The sequence below is a fragment of the Pan troglodytes genome, chromosome 2, assembly GCF_028858775.2.
Source record: "Pan troglodytes isolate AG18354 chromosome 2, NHGRI_mPanTro3-v2.0_pri, whole genome shotgun sequence".
Classification (NCBI taxonomy): domain Eukaryota; kingdom Metazoa; phylum Chordata; class Mammalia; order Primates; family Hominidae; genus Pan; species Pan troglodytes.
Window position 1 is genome coordinate 189,751,641 of NC_086015.1, and position 15,509 is coordinate 189,767,149.

The following is a 15,509-nucleotide window of genomic DNA, read 5'->3' on the forward strand; positions in this document are numbered from 1 at the left end:
ACTCTGACCGGCCCCCTATCATTACGTAATTTTCTACGACTCGAGGTAGCTCAGGCAGAGCGGGTTCCTGCAGCGGCGCGACCCTCTGACGTCTCCGCTTCTAATTGGTCAAGAGCTGCGACTGCAGTTCTGAAGCCTAACTGGTTGCCCGTGCCGCCTCGGAGGTGAAGTGTACTGCGCTGATTGGCTTCCAGGCGCCGGCCGCGTGTGATGTCCCGGGCAACGATTGGCTCTCGCCTACCGGGGGCTTCTCTCACCGGGACTCGGGACTCCCGGGAAGTGGACCGGCAGAAGAGGGGGCTAGCTAGCTGTCTCTGCGGACCAAGGAGACCCCCGCGCCCCCCCGGTGTGAGGCGGCCTCACAGGGCCGGGTGGGCTGGCGAGCCGACGCGGCGGCGGAGGAGGCTGTAAGGAGTGTGTGGAACAGGACCCGGGACAGAGGAACCATGGCTCCGCAGAACCTGAGCACCTTTTGCCTGTTGCTGCTATACCTCATCGGGGCGGTGATTGCCGGGTGAGGAACAGACACTCGCAGACAACGGGGCCCGTGGGTCAGCCTTTGCTGGGGGGTGGGAGGGGGTGGGGGAAGTGGCATTGCCAGACTGACGGAGTGGAGAGGGGCATCGCTGTGGGTTGGCGGGGTGGCGGAGGAAGGTGTAGTATGGGCCAGGCTAGTGGGGTGAGAGGAGAACCGTGGGTGACACCAGTGAGAGGGCCTTAGGTCCAGAGAGGGTCTTAGGTAGAGCTAGATTTGCCCAGAGGAGTGGGAGTTGGATGCGTTGCCAAACGGCATTTGGGGGATGAGGGAAAGAAGGTGGTTGCGAGCTGAAGCAGTGTCACGTAGAGCTGGGGAAGAAAGAGGGATGCCTGACTGTAAGGAAAGGTAGTGACAGTGCCAGGCTGAGGTTGAGGGGATGGACGTTTGTTTGATCAAAGAGGTGAGTTGCTGTGCCCCGCTGAGGTGGAGAAGCGGACGATGCTCTATGCCAAGCCTTCGAAGAGCCATTGGGGGGCTGACATTAAAGTGGGTGGATGATGCCAGCCCGAGTTGGGACTGAACGAAATTGGATGCGGGATGGGAGCAAGAAGATCTTTAGACAGCCCTTGTACTTCCCAGCTTCTTGAGCTATTTATTATCTTAAGTTGCTTCATCTTTAACATTCTGGCAGTGCTACTGTTAGGACATTTATGTGGCATAATCTTTTTAAAGAAGGAAAATCATCCTTTGAGAGTGTTATTTGACTTTTAGAAAAGTCAAAATCATTTGGAGCCAGTATAGGGAAAGGGGGGAAGAGTTAATTTGATTATATGGTTATTGCCTAAAGATAACATGAGACCATAAAATAAGGAAGTGGTTTTCTTGACCGAAGGTGGTTCTGAAAGAAAAGTGCCACACATGTTTTGAATAATCCGAAAAGAAGTATATAGCCTCTTACTGTGATTACTTCAATATATAAGATTCATTACAAATTCTGGTGTTCCCTTTTTAGTCATTCTTTGTGTGTGTATGTGTCACATAAACCTTCATTTTTATACCTCTTTGCTCAGTTACAAACCTAAATGTAGAGGAAAAATAAATCTTCTACTTTGAAAAATGTAACATGTAACTCTTTAATGAAGTATTCTCTCCCTCTACTTCCTAGACGAGATTTCTATAAGATCTTGGGGGTGCCTCGAAGTGCCTCTATAAAGGATATTAAAAAGGCCTATAGGAAACTAGCCCTGCAGCTTCATCCCGACCGGAACCCTGATGATCCACAAGCCCAGGAGAAATTCCAGGATCTGGGTGCTGCTTATGAGGTGAGTCAGAAAAAGTGATAAAGTACGAATAAAATCTGTAGCTCTAGAAAAAACATACAATACAGAGAAACACTCCTTTCAGCTCACATTTATTTATTTATTTATTTTGAGACTGAGTCTCTATTGCCTAGGCTGGAGTGCAGTGGTGCAATCTCTGCTCACTGCAACCTCCACCTCCTGGGTTCAAGCAGTTCTCCCGCCTCAGCCTCGCAAATAGCTGGGATTACAGGCGCGTGCCACCACACCTGGCTAATTTTTGTATTTTTAGTAGAGACAGGGTTTCACCATGTTGGCCAGGCTAGTCTCGAACTTATTATAGATTAATAAGTAGATCAACTGATTGGTCTGTCGTTCAATCAGTTTGGGAGCTAGAACCAAAAATAAAAAGAAAGCCTTCATGAGAGTTGCAAACCTGCGTGTTCATATGAACTAGACAAATAACATGCAGGGCAGGTATAAGTTAAAACATGGCAGCAGATATTCTGCCTCCATATTGGGAAGCAATAAGGATTGTTGAGGACTTTGACAAACTGAAGCCTTCTGGCCCCATTTCAAGGGAGCAGCTGTTACTCAACCCCAGCCAGTTTTTGTCATACAAATGCAAACAGTATATTCCTGGATGATTTAATTTTTCAAGAAAAGTTGAAAATCTAGATTTTTTTATATGAGTTCTGCTTGTAAAAGTGTTGGTAACTAATTCAGTTAAATTTCTTTTTTACATAAATCAAACAGAGTACAGTTTTAATTTGATTTTGCAACCTCTAATCTGGGGATCAAAACACTTCATGTGTATCATCTCATTTAATCTTCACTAGGACACCAGGAAATATATTAGAGCTAGGCATATTTTTATTCTCATTTTCTAAATGGACACAGAAAAAAATTAATTGAACTAAAAGTCATAGAGCTAAAACTCCTGAATTTAAGTTTAAATTCTTGTATATTGAGAAGGCTAAAAACAAATTAAAAAATATTTTAGGAAGACACAAACCTTGAAAGGAAGGAATCCCAAGATCTCTAGATTAAAGAAGCAATGGAATTGAAACAGTGAGTTATACCCAGGTGAACCCAAGAGCTGTTGGGGTCCTTTTGTCTTTCAACACCTTCAGGGATCCTATGGGGCAGAAATTCTTTTTTATTTTTTTTTTGAGACGGAGTCTCGCTCTGTCTGCCAAGCTGGAGTAGAGTGGCACGATCTCAGCTCACTGCAAGCTCCGCCTCCTGGGTTTTACGCCATTCTCCTGCCTCAGCCTCCCGAGTAGCTGGGACTACAGGTGTGCACCACCACACCCAGCTAATTTTTTGTATTTTTAGTAGAGACAGGGTTTCACTGTGTTACCCAGGATGGTCTCGATCTCCTGACCTCATGATCCACCCGCCTCGGCTTCCCAAAGTGCTGGGATTACAGGTGTGAGCCACCGTGCCTGGCCAAGGGACAGAAATTCTTAACCTGAGGCACATCAATAAACTTGGGAAGGTTGATGGCCCATCCTAAATTATATGTAATATTTTGTTTCTTGTTGATAATATGCATTCTATATTTTGCACTGTATTTTCCATGAATAGTCCCCTTGTTTGCTAGGAACCTAATACTCAAAAACATTTTCTAGGGAAGCTGAATTTACCATGCTCTCTAAAGAATCTTCACGTTCTTTATCAGTGACCTAGGCAGGCTATACAAAGGTCAGTCATGAAATCGTGGCTTATTTAACTGTAACAATCCTTTTAGCCACTAGTTCAAATTTCTGTTTTCTTTTTATCATTCAAGCTTGATTGCCTTTAGTCTTAGGTAAATTAGTGTTCACAAGTTAGAATCCGAGTACAGTTATTGTTTTCTCTACAGAGCTAGGATCACTGCTGGCATTTTAATTACTTGAGAATCTGTGTATTGGTTGGCCAATCAACTAAAAACCTTTTTTCTTTTAAAATAGTTTCCAAGACCATGGAATAAAATTGCATTCCTTGATGGAAGAAAAGTGAGGAGGAAGTAAATGATAATGACTTCAAGAGTAGTTTTTAGGGGGTTATTACAGAAGCCTCTGATGTCTAAAAAGAAACTGACTTAAAACTAGTCTTTGGGGGTTTTGAAATGGTGTTTTTTATAGTCTCAAATGCAGGGTTCATTTATTTGTCAAGATCAGATCAGAGAAGTAGACTAAAAGTGAAAATATTGGAGATCCAGATAATAATAAGGGTTTTTTTTTCAAGTTAATTGTGCCCATTTCTGCTTCCCCAAAGTACCTGTTTTCTAAAGATACTTGTGAAAACATGCTTTCCTCTCCCTTTTTCTATCATAGTGGCTTTAATCAAGTACTGTGGTCACTTCTGGAATAACCCATTTGCCTTTGCTTTTAAGAATGTTCACTCTCTTGTATACTCAATTTCTATTTATCCTTTCAAGGATATCTTAAATGTTAATACATTTTTGCCATGACTCCTTACACCTCATTTGGGCCCTAAGCCAAAAGTGTGTCCTGTGTGAATATGCCTTTCTTTTAAGTCAACAAGCCCCGTCTACTTTGAACCTCTCTTTTTCTGGGCCACCATGAGTGTGGTTTTGAAATAACTCTCTCCTTCAGACTCTTGTCTAAGTAGGAGTTTATAAATATCAAAGGAAGATTTTAAAGCCATTTAATTTTCACAAGTATATATGTGCATATATATCAGATTGCTCTAAATAAAAGAGAAAGTTTTTTTTTGCATGTTGAAGGCAAATTTTGAAAAGGATGGAAGCTTATTTTGTTGTTACATTCTTTAATATACAGAGAGAAAGCATATAGTCATGATTGTGTATGTAGTTCTCCGAAACTTAAAACTTCAAGAATTATTTCAAGCAATGAAATTGACCTTGAATAACCTTCATAGAGTATTTTTACTTATTACTCTTTTTGCATTTCAAACTCAGGACATTACAAACTTAAACATATATATATATGGCAGGCAAAATTCTTCCACAAATGGATTTCTGCATATACCAAAAAATGAAAAAAGGAGGATGAAAAGATATCAGTGTAGGCCTCTCTGGAGGGCCTGTCATTTGATTTCCTTGACTTGACAATCTCCTAATACATGCGCGCGCGCGCGTGTGTGTGTGTGTGTGTGTGTGTGTGTGTTTTGGGTAGGGGATGTTATAGACCTGTGGGGCCAAGTTGTTCTGAAGGCAGTATAGTGGTTAACAGCATAAGCACCAAAGTCAAACTGCATGGGAAGTAAACCTGAGGAATCCGTCTTAACTCTTTCCTGTTACCACCCTGACCTTCACAGCTGCATTGCTAATCTCAGGTATTATTTTTTAGTGACTACGCGGGTTTTGAGAACTTTAAATTAAAAACATGAATGGAGCAATGTGGAATGAACAATGCATCAAAGAATTTAGTCTTAGAGAAAATAACTTTGTAAATATGCCTTAATACAGTACATAATGGAAACTGCATTCTATTAAAATTTTAGACCCACTGTCAAAGTAAAAACAAACATAAATATGACTGTGCCTTAACTGGATATTACCAACTCATGATCTTTTCCTCCACTGGCTTTTATCCCCAGGTTCTGTCAGATAGTGAGAAACGGAAACAGTACGATACTTATGGTGAAGAAGGATTAAAAGATGGTCATCAGAGCTCCCATGGAGACATTTTTTCACAGTGAGTAATTTACCCATCTGCAAAGTGTTAGTGTCTGAGAGAGGGTCACTTAGCGATTAAAGAATTATTCTCATTCCCTAGTTCAGAAACTTCTGATGAACAGTACAATTTAGCTGATCCAAAGATCAATTATTGTCCTCCCTGTGGGAAGATAGTCTTCTATTTTCACAAAGCTTCAGGAAAGACGGATGGCACTGAAAGGACATTCCATCTAGCCAACCGTATCAGTTAAATCAGTGCAGACAATTCGCGGGGACATGTGTTGGAAATCAGTTCATCCTTGCCTACTTGCTACCTTGGAATCTGCAAACCACTTAATGAGCAAAATTATTGTTAGCAGAGATAGAAAAATTCCTGCTCCCATACCCAGAGCTGCCTCTCTTTCATGCTATCAACAAGTGAGGGTGATTATAATAACCAGCATTAGGGGAAGGAATTAGGGTAGAGGACCTTTATCTCTTGCTTTCTGGGAGTGCTGGGTGGTTGGAATAATAAACACTTTCTTCCTCACTCTTTGAACCTCTCTTTATTGAGCATTTGAATTTCCACATTCCCTGATGATTACATAAACTAAGAGACCTTAATCTGGGGTTTCAGGTCTGAAATTATAAACAAAAAGATGTTCGAATCTGCATTTTTATGGGGAGAGTTCATTGTTTTCTTCAGATTCTCAAAGGGTTCTGTGAACCCTTCCCCAAAAGAAGTAAGACTCACTGTTGCATATAGTAGTTACCACCATTTAGTGCTTGGTTGGAGGGCCTGGGGTGGGGGAGTAGATTTTTAGGGTCTGTAAAGATGTGTGAGTAACATGATTAGGACATCTTTTCCCCCCGCCAGGATAAATTTGGCTGGCTGAAGTGATCCCTAGGGAATACCAGAAAGAGAAACAGCTTCCCCAGCCCCCACCCTGTTCTTTCCCCTTGCCTTTATTTAAGATTCAGGGAATTCATTCACCTGAGTTGGTTGGTGGGAGAGGGAGTTATATAGTTATCATCTTCGCTATGCTAATATATGAGGCTTCTTAATAACACCAAAAATTAACATTAGATTAAACCACCTGTAGGATTGAAGGTCACCTTTTTTGTTAATCTCAAGTTACTCTTGTTACTTACAAAAATTAGTTTGGGTCTTATAGAGGCTAGAACTTCCTTCTCCTTAAGCACTAGGATTTTACTAAGGCTGATGCTTTTTTAGCTTATTTAATTACATACTCAAGATTTTTGTGTAGAGCAGTAGCTTCTTTCAACAAGTTAGCTTCTAAAAAGCATGTAAAGAGACCACTACATATGTTAAAATTACCGATAAAAAATTCTTAAATTAACCATTACATTTAGCATTACACAAGTTTATGTATACTGTACTCTTTCTCAATAAGTCCACCATATTCAGATTTTTCCCAATATTGAAAGATTATTATTTCATTGGTTGGGTCCAACATTGAATTCATTGGCATACTGTGTGTGTATGTACTGTACTATATGTATGGGCTATATTTTGTTAAAAAGTGGATTTTTTTGTAGTAAGGGACCATATAGTTACAATATGGTTGATAGTATATAAATTTAAAATTATGTATGATAGTTGACTCCATTGTATTAAAAAATACCTTGTAGTTTTGCACAATGCATTGGTAGAAACAGTAGTTTATCAACGTAAAGAAAATGAGTTAATTGTGAAACATAGAGTCTTGATTTTTTTTTTTTCCTGATGATTTTGCACTTATCTTTAGCTTCTTTGGGGATTTTGGTTTCATGTTTGGAGGAACCCCTCGTCAGCAAGACAGAAATATTCCAAGAGGAAGTGATATTATTGTAGATCTAGAAGTCACTTTGGAAGAAGTATATGCAGGAAATTTTGTGGAAGTAAGTTCAAACAATATAGCTGTTCATATTGACTCCCAGAACTTGCACTTTTGACTAAAAATAAGAGGTTTATATGTACCTTCTCTGTCTTTTTGAGGGTAAGAGGGAGTGATCAAATGCACAAAATTGAATTAATTATAATGCTTGGTTCATGATACACTGATGTCATTGTTTTATCACCCAGCTTAAGAACTAAGTAAAACATTACCATGACTTAATCTACCTACATGCTACTTCCCTGTTCCATTACCCTGCCTCCCTTCAAAGGTAACTACTGTATTGAATTATGTCTTTATTGTTCTTTTGCCATTCTTACTTTATCATGTATATATGAATACCTGAATAATGTATTGTTTATTATATTGTTTTTGATTTTTTAGAAATGGTATTTTATTCATTATTTTCTGGGACTGGTTATTTTCACTCACTATTATGTTACTAGGATTCACCCTTGTTGCTTATTGCTATATTGTGACCATAATTTATTAATAGGCATTTTTGTTTCTTCCAGTTTTATTCAATTCCAAACAGCGCTTTTATGAACATTTTAATCCATATTTCCAGGTTCAGATGAACAAGAATATCTCTTGGGTGGATATGCTTGAGAGTAGAATTGCTGGGTAATATGAACCAATGTTCATTTTTACAAGTTAATACTGTATTGTTTTTGAAATTGATTGTACTGATGCTTCTACATGCAATTTATGAGATCCTATAGATTCACTGCCTCACTAATACTTGGAATTATTAAGAAGTGGATTAGACTTCTTAATTTTTGCTCATCAAGTGGGTATAAAATATCTCATTATGGTCTTGTTTTACATTTTTTTAAATTACCAATTAGGATCAGCATCTCTTCCTGTGTTTATTGGCCATATTTGTTTCCTCTCTTGTGAAATGCCTGTTCTTTCTTTTGCGTCTTGCTTATTGATTTCTAAGAGTACTTCACTCTTGCTGCTAATTCTTTGTTGGCTGTATGTAATGCAGATATAGCCTATCTGTTTGTAACTTGTCTTTTCATTATGTTTAAGATTTATTTCAATTTTCAGCAAACAGAACTAATTAATGTAATTAAATCTATCAGTCTTTAATGGTTAGTTTTTGTGTCTTTTTAAAGAAATTCATTTTTGTTCTAAAATAAGAAAGCAGCCTTGTGCAGTGGAGCACACTTGTAATCTCAGCTACTCAGGAGGCTGAGGTAGGAGGATTGCTTGAGGCCAGGAGTTTGAGGCTATCATGTCCTGTGATTTCATCTGTGAATAGCCACTGCACTCTAGCCTGGACAACATAACTGAAACTCATCTCTGGAAAAAAATTTTAAAATAAAATAAGAAAGCTGTTCACCTATATTTTCTGCTAAAACTCTGGGATCTTTTAATATGAGGTTATTCAGCTTTTTTAAATTCTGGAAAATATGTCTCATTATTTTTTACAATTCTATCACTCCTACTTCTGTCTGCTCTTAACTTTCTTTTAAATACGAAAAATAAATTTTCTTCATCCTTCACTGCTTCCTTCTGGGAGGTACCTCATTTTGATCTCCCAGCTTACTACTTCAGTCTTCAGCTATATCCATTCTAATAATATCCCATCTGCTGTGTTTTAATTTCAACTCATATTTTTATGCATAATATTTCTACTTGATTCTTGCATTATTTCTTACTCTGTATCATTTTACTAATGCCTTCCCTCCTTAAGTATTATCATGCTTGTTTTAAGTTCCTGGTCTGTCTAATCTTTTTTTAAGCAAAGTACAGTTGCTTAAAATATATGTGTTATTCAGTTTGTTGTCTTTTGTGGGGCAGATGATAGACCTTCTCAGGTATCTAGCTGTCTTGGCCTTTGAGCTGATATTCCCTTACAGGTACCAGCAACTACCTTTCCCTGCAGAGCATCGTGGGCTGAGCCCTGGCCCACTGGTTTTAACTGTGTTTTGTTTGGTGTCTTGGGGTGTTTTTTGTTTTGTTTGCTGTCTGGAGTCTTTTGTTTTCTGCAGTCATGGGAAACAGTTCAAAACAGCCCTCTATCTGTGGGATTTTCTCATATATTCTGTGTTGTAGTTACTGTTTCCTGGAATCCATGTTTTCTTGTAGTTTTTCCAGGATACTGGAGGAGACAGCCGGTAGCCTGTGCATATGTGCCATCTTGACAAGAAGCGTATTCTTCTTAGTTGTAGCTGCTTCTCTGAATAATTGAAAGAAGAGATATAGACAATCACAGAAGATGCAACTGACTTGTAATACTGTTGAGGCTGCAGGAGAAAAGGGCATTAAAAATATTCATAAACCAGTGAGGTTGTTTAGATGGGAGGAAAGAGGTGAGCCTAATTAGCGCCCATGTTCCCTTCCAAGCCTGTTCTGCAGTTGTCACTAATACACAGTAGACATCACTTTTTGCTGTTAGTGTGTTCCCGAACAAACTCTTTTTTAATCCAACTATTGTAAAGGCTATAAATGGCTTTGCTGGTTCAGTAACCCCATGCTAAATTCTTTTTTTCCTTGTTTTCAATCCTGCTCCTTCTGTATGTAAATTCTTTTTTAAAGAAAAAAAAATACCTTGAGAAATAGGATAGCACAATGGTTAAGAAGCATGGACTTTGCAGCTAGACTGCCTAGTTTAGAATCCTGGCTCTGCCATGTATTAGTCATGTGGCCTTGGTCATGTTACTTAACCTTTCTATACTTCTGTTACCTCACCTGTAAAATGGGGATAATAACAGTACCTGTCTCATAGAGTTGTGAGGGTTAAATAAATATGTAAAAGTGTTTGGCACATGGCTTGGCATGTAGTAAGTGCTATAAAATGTTTGCTCTGATTACTATTATTGTTGCTATAATTTACTCTGTTGACCTGGGCCTTTCATATGTTGGTAGGCTTTAAGGGATTTTTCTCCAAGCATTCGTCATTCTGCTGCGTGAGCACATACCTTGTGATTAGATGTTTGACTATTTAAACAGGCAAAACTAGGAATACATTTCTGCATATATATCAATTTTACATTCTTAGAGGGATCAGAATGTTTGATTGCAGTCAACTACAAAGAGATGGTCATTGTTTCTCTTCCTATGTGTTAAAGTATCTGAATGGAGATAGCTCCAGAAAATAGTCCTGGATTGCATTTCCTGAAATAAGGAGACATTTTCATTAGGTTAACCAGAGGATTGGATAGTAGCCACATACCAGGTTTTGAAGGTAGTGATTGTTCCTCAGGGGTTATGCTTTACACAGCTCGGATTTCCTAAAAGATAATCATTACATGAAGTACTTTAACTCAGTAGCATTTAGTTGTGGCTTAGAAATGCTGATATCATACACTTTATTTTTCGGTTCTCTTGTTTCTTACTCCTGTCTCTACTTCTCCAGCTTTAGAATTTGAGTCATTTAAGTATGTGTTTGCTTCATTCCTGTTTGGGGGCTGATTTGTACTCTTCAAAGAGTTTTGTCAGCTTTAGATCTCTGAGGGATAGATTGCCAGAGAAGGGGAAGTTTCAGTCCAGGCATATGTGCAGAGCCTTGATCAATTGAGGAAAGGAAAGGCTGTTTTACACAAGAGAGAAGCTGATGTTGTTTATGCACTTCCTAGGTAGTTAGAAACAAACCTGTGGCAAGGCAGGCTCCTGGCAAACGGAAGTGCAATTGTCGGCAAGAGATGCGGACCACCCAGCTGGGCCCTGGGCGCTTCCAAATGACCCAGGAGGTGGTCTGCGACGAATGCCCTAATGTCAAGTAAGTGAAAGCACCTTCTTTGTTCTACCAAGAAACGCTTGTTAATTTCGTTCATCTAGTCAAACACTAATGGTCCATACTAGATCTTTCTCTGTCTCCTCCCCACTGCCATGTTCTGCACAAGGATAGAGCAAAACAATGTACATTTTTTTCTGAAGTATTTGTAAATATCTCCTTTTATGTTTCTGAACTAACAAGCAGTGCCCTTTATTTCTGATACATTTTCGACAAGTATTAATGCTTCATTTTCTTCCTTCTTGTACTATTAGAGCAGCCTTATATGTTTATAAATGTATAGTAGCTTCACCCTGGATTTTAGCATATAGAAGATGTAAATGATTATCAGATAGTTTTGTCAAGTAGAGGCACACTACAGTCTTCCAAGAAAAAGCTCTGATAAAATAGGTATAACTTTATCTATATCTGATGTTTTATTTTCATTATTTTTCTCCTCTTTTAATTCTCTTTACTTCAGACTAGTGAATGAAGAACGAACGCTGGAAGTAGAAATAGAGCCTGGGGTGAGAGACGGCATGGAGTACCCCTTTATTGGAGAAGGTGAAATATTGATATTTGATTTTTTGATTGTGATAACTTTTTGCTCTCTGCTTATTTGTGAATACCTCTCACCCCTGCCTTACTCCATCTTAATGTTCACATAGTAAACGCATATATAATTTACAACACTCTTTGGCCAATTTTAGGATATACAAAGCCTTTTGTTTACCTGAAGCAGTAGCATTACCGTTTATCCTTTGAATGTCATGGCCAAAAGTTATTATGAGGTAGCCTAAGTTTCATCAAAATTTAGGGTGTTCAGACCTTAATGAGTTTTAATTCAGCAATGAAAGAAGATATGTAACTCTAGTTGGCATTAATAAGATGCTCTCAGGACCTCACCTTTAGACTTAAGTTTAAAACTCTAAAAATAAAAAAAGCTTTAAGACTTAGGTTCAGGAGACCAGTGTATCATTCTTTGTTTAGGAAATGGGTCAAGTTATGTACTGCTGTATCTGAGGCAAAGGTGATGATTTCTAATAATCTGAAACTTGATACAACCAGGCAGAGACACTGCCGTCACAGATTTGACAGGTCAATGCCCAAAGTAGTGGATTAAAAAAATGTATCAGTTGCCAAATAGATTTGTGGTATTCAACTTGTATGATTTACAATATGCTGTAATCTGCTCTGACTAGGTGAGCCTCACGTGGATGGGGAGCCTGGAGATTTACGGTTCCGAATCAAAGTTGTCAAGTAAGTAATCTAATTTTAGAGGTCTTCTCAGATGAGTCAAATTATAGAGACATAGGTGGCCACCAGAGCAGTTAGACTTTTTTCTCTGTTTCTTACCCTTATTACCCTAAACGATGATTTGTAACTCCTCTACAAGGCTGAAAACTTGGGGTTGGGCCCTAGGATTGAGCCCCAGTTATTTATTTACTTAGGACTTAAAAATGCAAAAGATGTTGAAAGGAAATAATTGATAAGGAGTTATAAAAGAGAAACAAACAAGATAGGGAGTCAAAGCTGAGATTTTAGCTGAAGAAGTATGGCACCATACAAGAATAGGAGACTTTTCCATAGACAGAACCTTCTACATAATATGCAGCTTCTGTAAAGAGAGCTTTTCTTTTGTGAGCTTCTCTTCAGCATGAAGTGCTGCTTAGACAGTTTTGCCTGGGACTCCGGCTTTCTTGATTACTGTTGCTCTCTTGTTACCACTTTGGAAACCAGTAATATCTCTGCCTTTGTAAGGAGTCATCAAAACAGGGTTCCCACCAGAATATGGAGAAATGGCCCCCCACTGTCTGGGACTTTGCCTTCCTGCACTCTTTAATCTCAGTGTTGTTTTCCCCAGCTTCTTTACCTACCTTGTCTTTATCATCACTTCTTAGAGAAACTGGAACATGTGTTGTTTCCTGAATAAACCTGACACCTTCCTTGTCTTTGCCAGAATTCCTTCTCACTCTATTTCCCCTTCCCTCCACCCATTTTATCTGCATTTCTACAGCCAACTTAGTCTTGTGAGCCCAGCTCAGGAAAACTTCTGTAGACCTATTTCTGAAGATGATCTCCCCAGAAGCTGCCTTTCTCTCTTTTCCATAATCTAATGATTATAGTTTTACTTATACTCTGGCTTTTGCTGATTGTGTGTTCCTTAACAGTAGCATTTAATAAGACTTAAACAACTTTATATTCTCGATTAATACTACACACAAAAGTATGTCTAAGAAATGTTTATTGTTTGAAAGAGTGGTGTTCACCTTTTTCCAAGATTTTTCTAACAACTGTTTGAACCTAAAGTTGGAAATTAATGATTTTTACCTTATTCTGTTTTTAGGCACCCAATATTTGAAAGGAGAGGAGATGATTTGTACACAAATGTGACAATCTCATTAGTTGAGTCACTGGTTGGCTTTGAGATGGATATTACTCACTTGGATGGTCACAAGGTAAACAAACCAATTTACTCGTTCTGCATCCTTTTGAAGCCTTTATGTGGGTAGTTTTGAGATGTATCAGCTGTTTCAGTCATTGAGAACCAGATGGACTCCTTTCTTGGTCGTATTCTGCCGTCTGTACTTACTCTGCTGCTGAGCATACTGCAATAACAGTGCCAGACCTTTCAGCTACTCAGAATGGATTGCACGGCCTTTGACAATCTTGTCCTTATAGTTTCTATTGACGAAAACCTTTCTTTGTTTACTTGTTTTTGTGTTTGATTTTTCTTCTTTAAAATCCTTTGTTCTTGACTCACATTGTCCTAATGGTATTTCCTTTGCTCCTTCATTCTTTCTTCTTGCTGAGCTGTGACATTAGCTTTGTGTACCAGTGCTCACTAGAAGCTGTGTGATGTACTTCAGATGTACCGCTCCTGCTGCAGTACATTCCCTTTGGTTTTCTAGGTACATATTTCCCGGGATAAGATCACCAGGCCAGGAGCGAAGCTATGGAAGAAAGGGGAAGGGCTCCCCAACTTTGACAACAACAATATCAAGGGCTCTTTGATAATCACTTTTGATGTGGATTTTCCAAAAGAACAGTTAACAGAGGAAGTGAGAGAAGGTATGGCATATTATTGTGTGTGTGTGTGTTTGTGTGTGTGTATGTGTGTGTGTGTGAGATGAGAAAAGGATGGCAATAGAAGAACTCTCCAGTGACATGAGACATCAATCATTAATGCTAGTAGAACACTAAGATAGGAATGAACTCATCTTTCTCTGTAAAGGCGATATATTAAAAATCCTGCATCTTTGTGTTACAAAAGTCTGTGTAAGCTGTGCTTCAAAACCTAGGGAGTGATAGAGTATATGGGAGTGAAACAGAATCACTTAAAACAAATGAACTGGGCCACACTGTAAAAGGGAAGATGAGGTAGACTGTAGAAAGATTAGAAGCTTATGGGTGCATGTCTAGGATGACTGGTTGAGAAGAGGGCCCCACTGGGGGTCCTAAATAGTAAGAGAAAGGAGAGCAATGAAGGAGGTAAAAACTGAAAAGAGGATACAGAAGAAGGAATGGAAGACTGAGCTGAAGAGTTTTCTTTCCCTTTTGATTGCCTCTTCTCATTCCTCATTTCATAGAGCTTTGTGGGACATGTATGTGGTATGTGGGCCTAAAAGACAAGGGATCATCCTGGACACACATGTGCATGTGTGGGGTTACCTACATGCGATTACGTTGGAGATTGGTAGTTAGTTAATTCACATCCACGTTTGTCATAAGGCCTTTTATGAGCCTTTTCTTGAAATATGCTCTTTAAACGCTAGGAAAGTAACATTTTTTTGTTAATGGAGTCATTTGTTCATTCTTTCTTCAGGTATCAAACAGCTACTGAAACAAGGGTCAGTGCAGAAGGTATACAATGGACTGCAAGGATATTAAGAGTGAATAAAATTGGACTTTGTTTAAAATAAGTGAATAAGCGATATTTATTATCTGCAAGGTTTTTTTGTGTGTGTTTTTGTTTTTATTTTCAATATGCAAGTTAGGCTTAATTTTTTTATCTAATGATCATCATGAAATGAATAAGAGGGCTTAAGAATTTGTCCATTTGCATTCAGAAAAGAATGACCAGCAAAAGGTTTACTAATACCTCTCCCTTTGGGGATTTAATGTCTGGTGCTGCCGCCTGAGTTTCAAGAATTAAAGCTGCAAGAGGACTCCAGGAGCAAAAGAAACACAACATAGAGGGTTGGAGTTGTTAGCAATTTCATTCAAAATGCCAACTGGAGAAGTCTGTTTTTAAATACATTTTGTTGTTATTTTTTTCATGACTCCTGTTTCTTCTGTGAGCTATTTGGGTTGTCCTCCCATCAAGCAAGATGGATGCACATGCATGCAAAAGAGTGATATAGATCCAGTCCCCATGCCCAATTACACATACAGCATCTGCTAGAAAGGAGCTTGGAAGAAACTGAATGGTTGATTGGGGTCCATGAATGAAGGTTACACAAAGATCTAATTGTCCTTGAAG

General features: G+C 38.9%; 1 protein-coding gene across 1 annotated transcript; it reads left to right on the forward strand.

The window, feature by feature from the left end:
• Positions 1-17: 17 nt before the first annotated feature.
• On the forward strand, positions 18-15,309 carry DNAJB11 (DnaJ heat shock protein family (Hsp40) member B11). Its single transcript, XM_001153126.5, has 10 exons — positions 18-514; positions 1,644-1,800; positions 5,347-5,444; positions 7,174-7,306; positions 10,890-11,032; positions 11,508-11,590; positions 12,229-12,286; positions 13,374-13,485; positions 13,939-14,098; positions 14,853-15,309. The coding sequence occupies exons 1-10, from the start codon at positions 447-449 to the stop codon at positions 14,915-14,917; spliced, it is 1,077 nt and encodes a 358-aa protein (XP_001153126.1). The 5' UTR covers positions 18-446; the 3' UTR covers positions 14,918-15,309.
• The last annotated feature ends 200 nt before the right edge of the window (positions 15,310-15,509 follow it).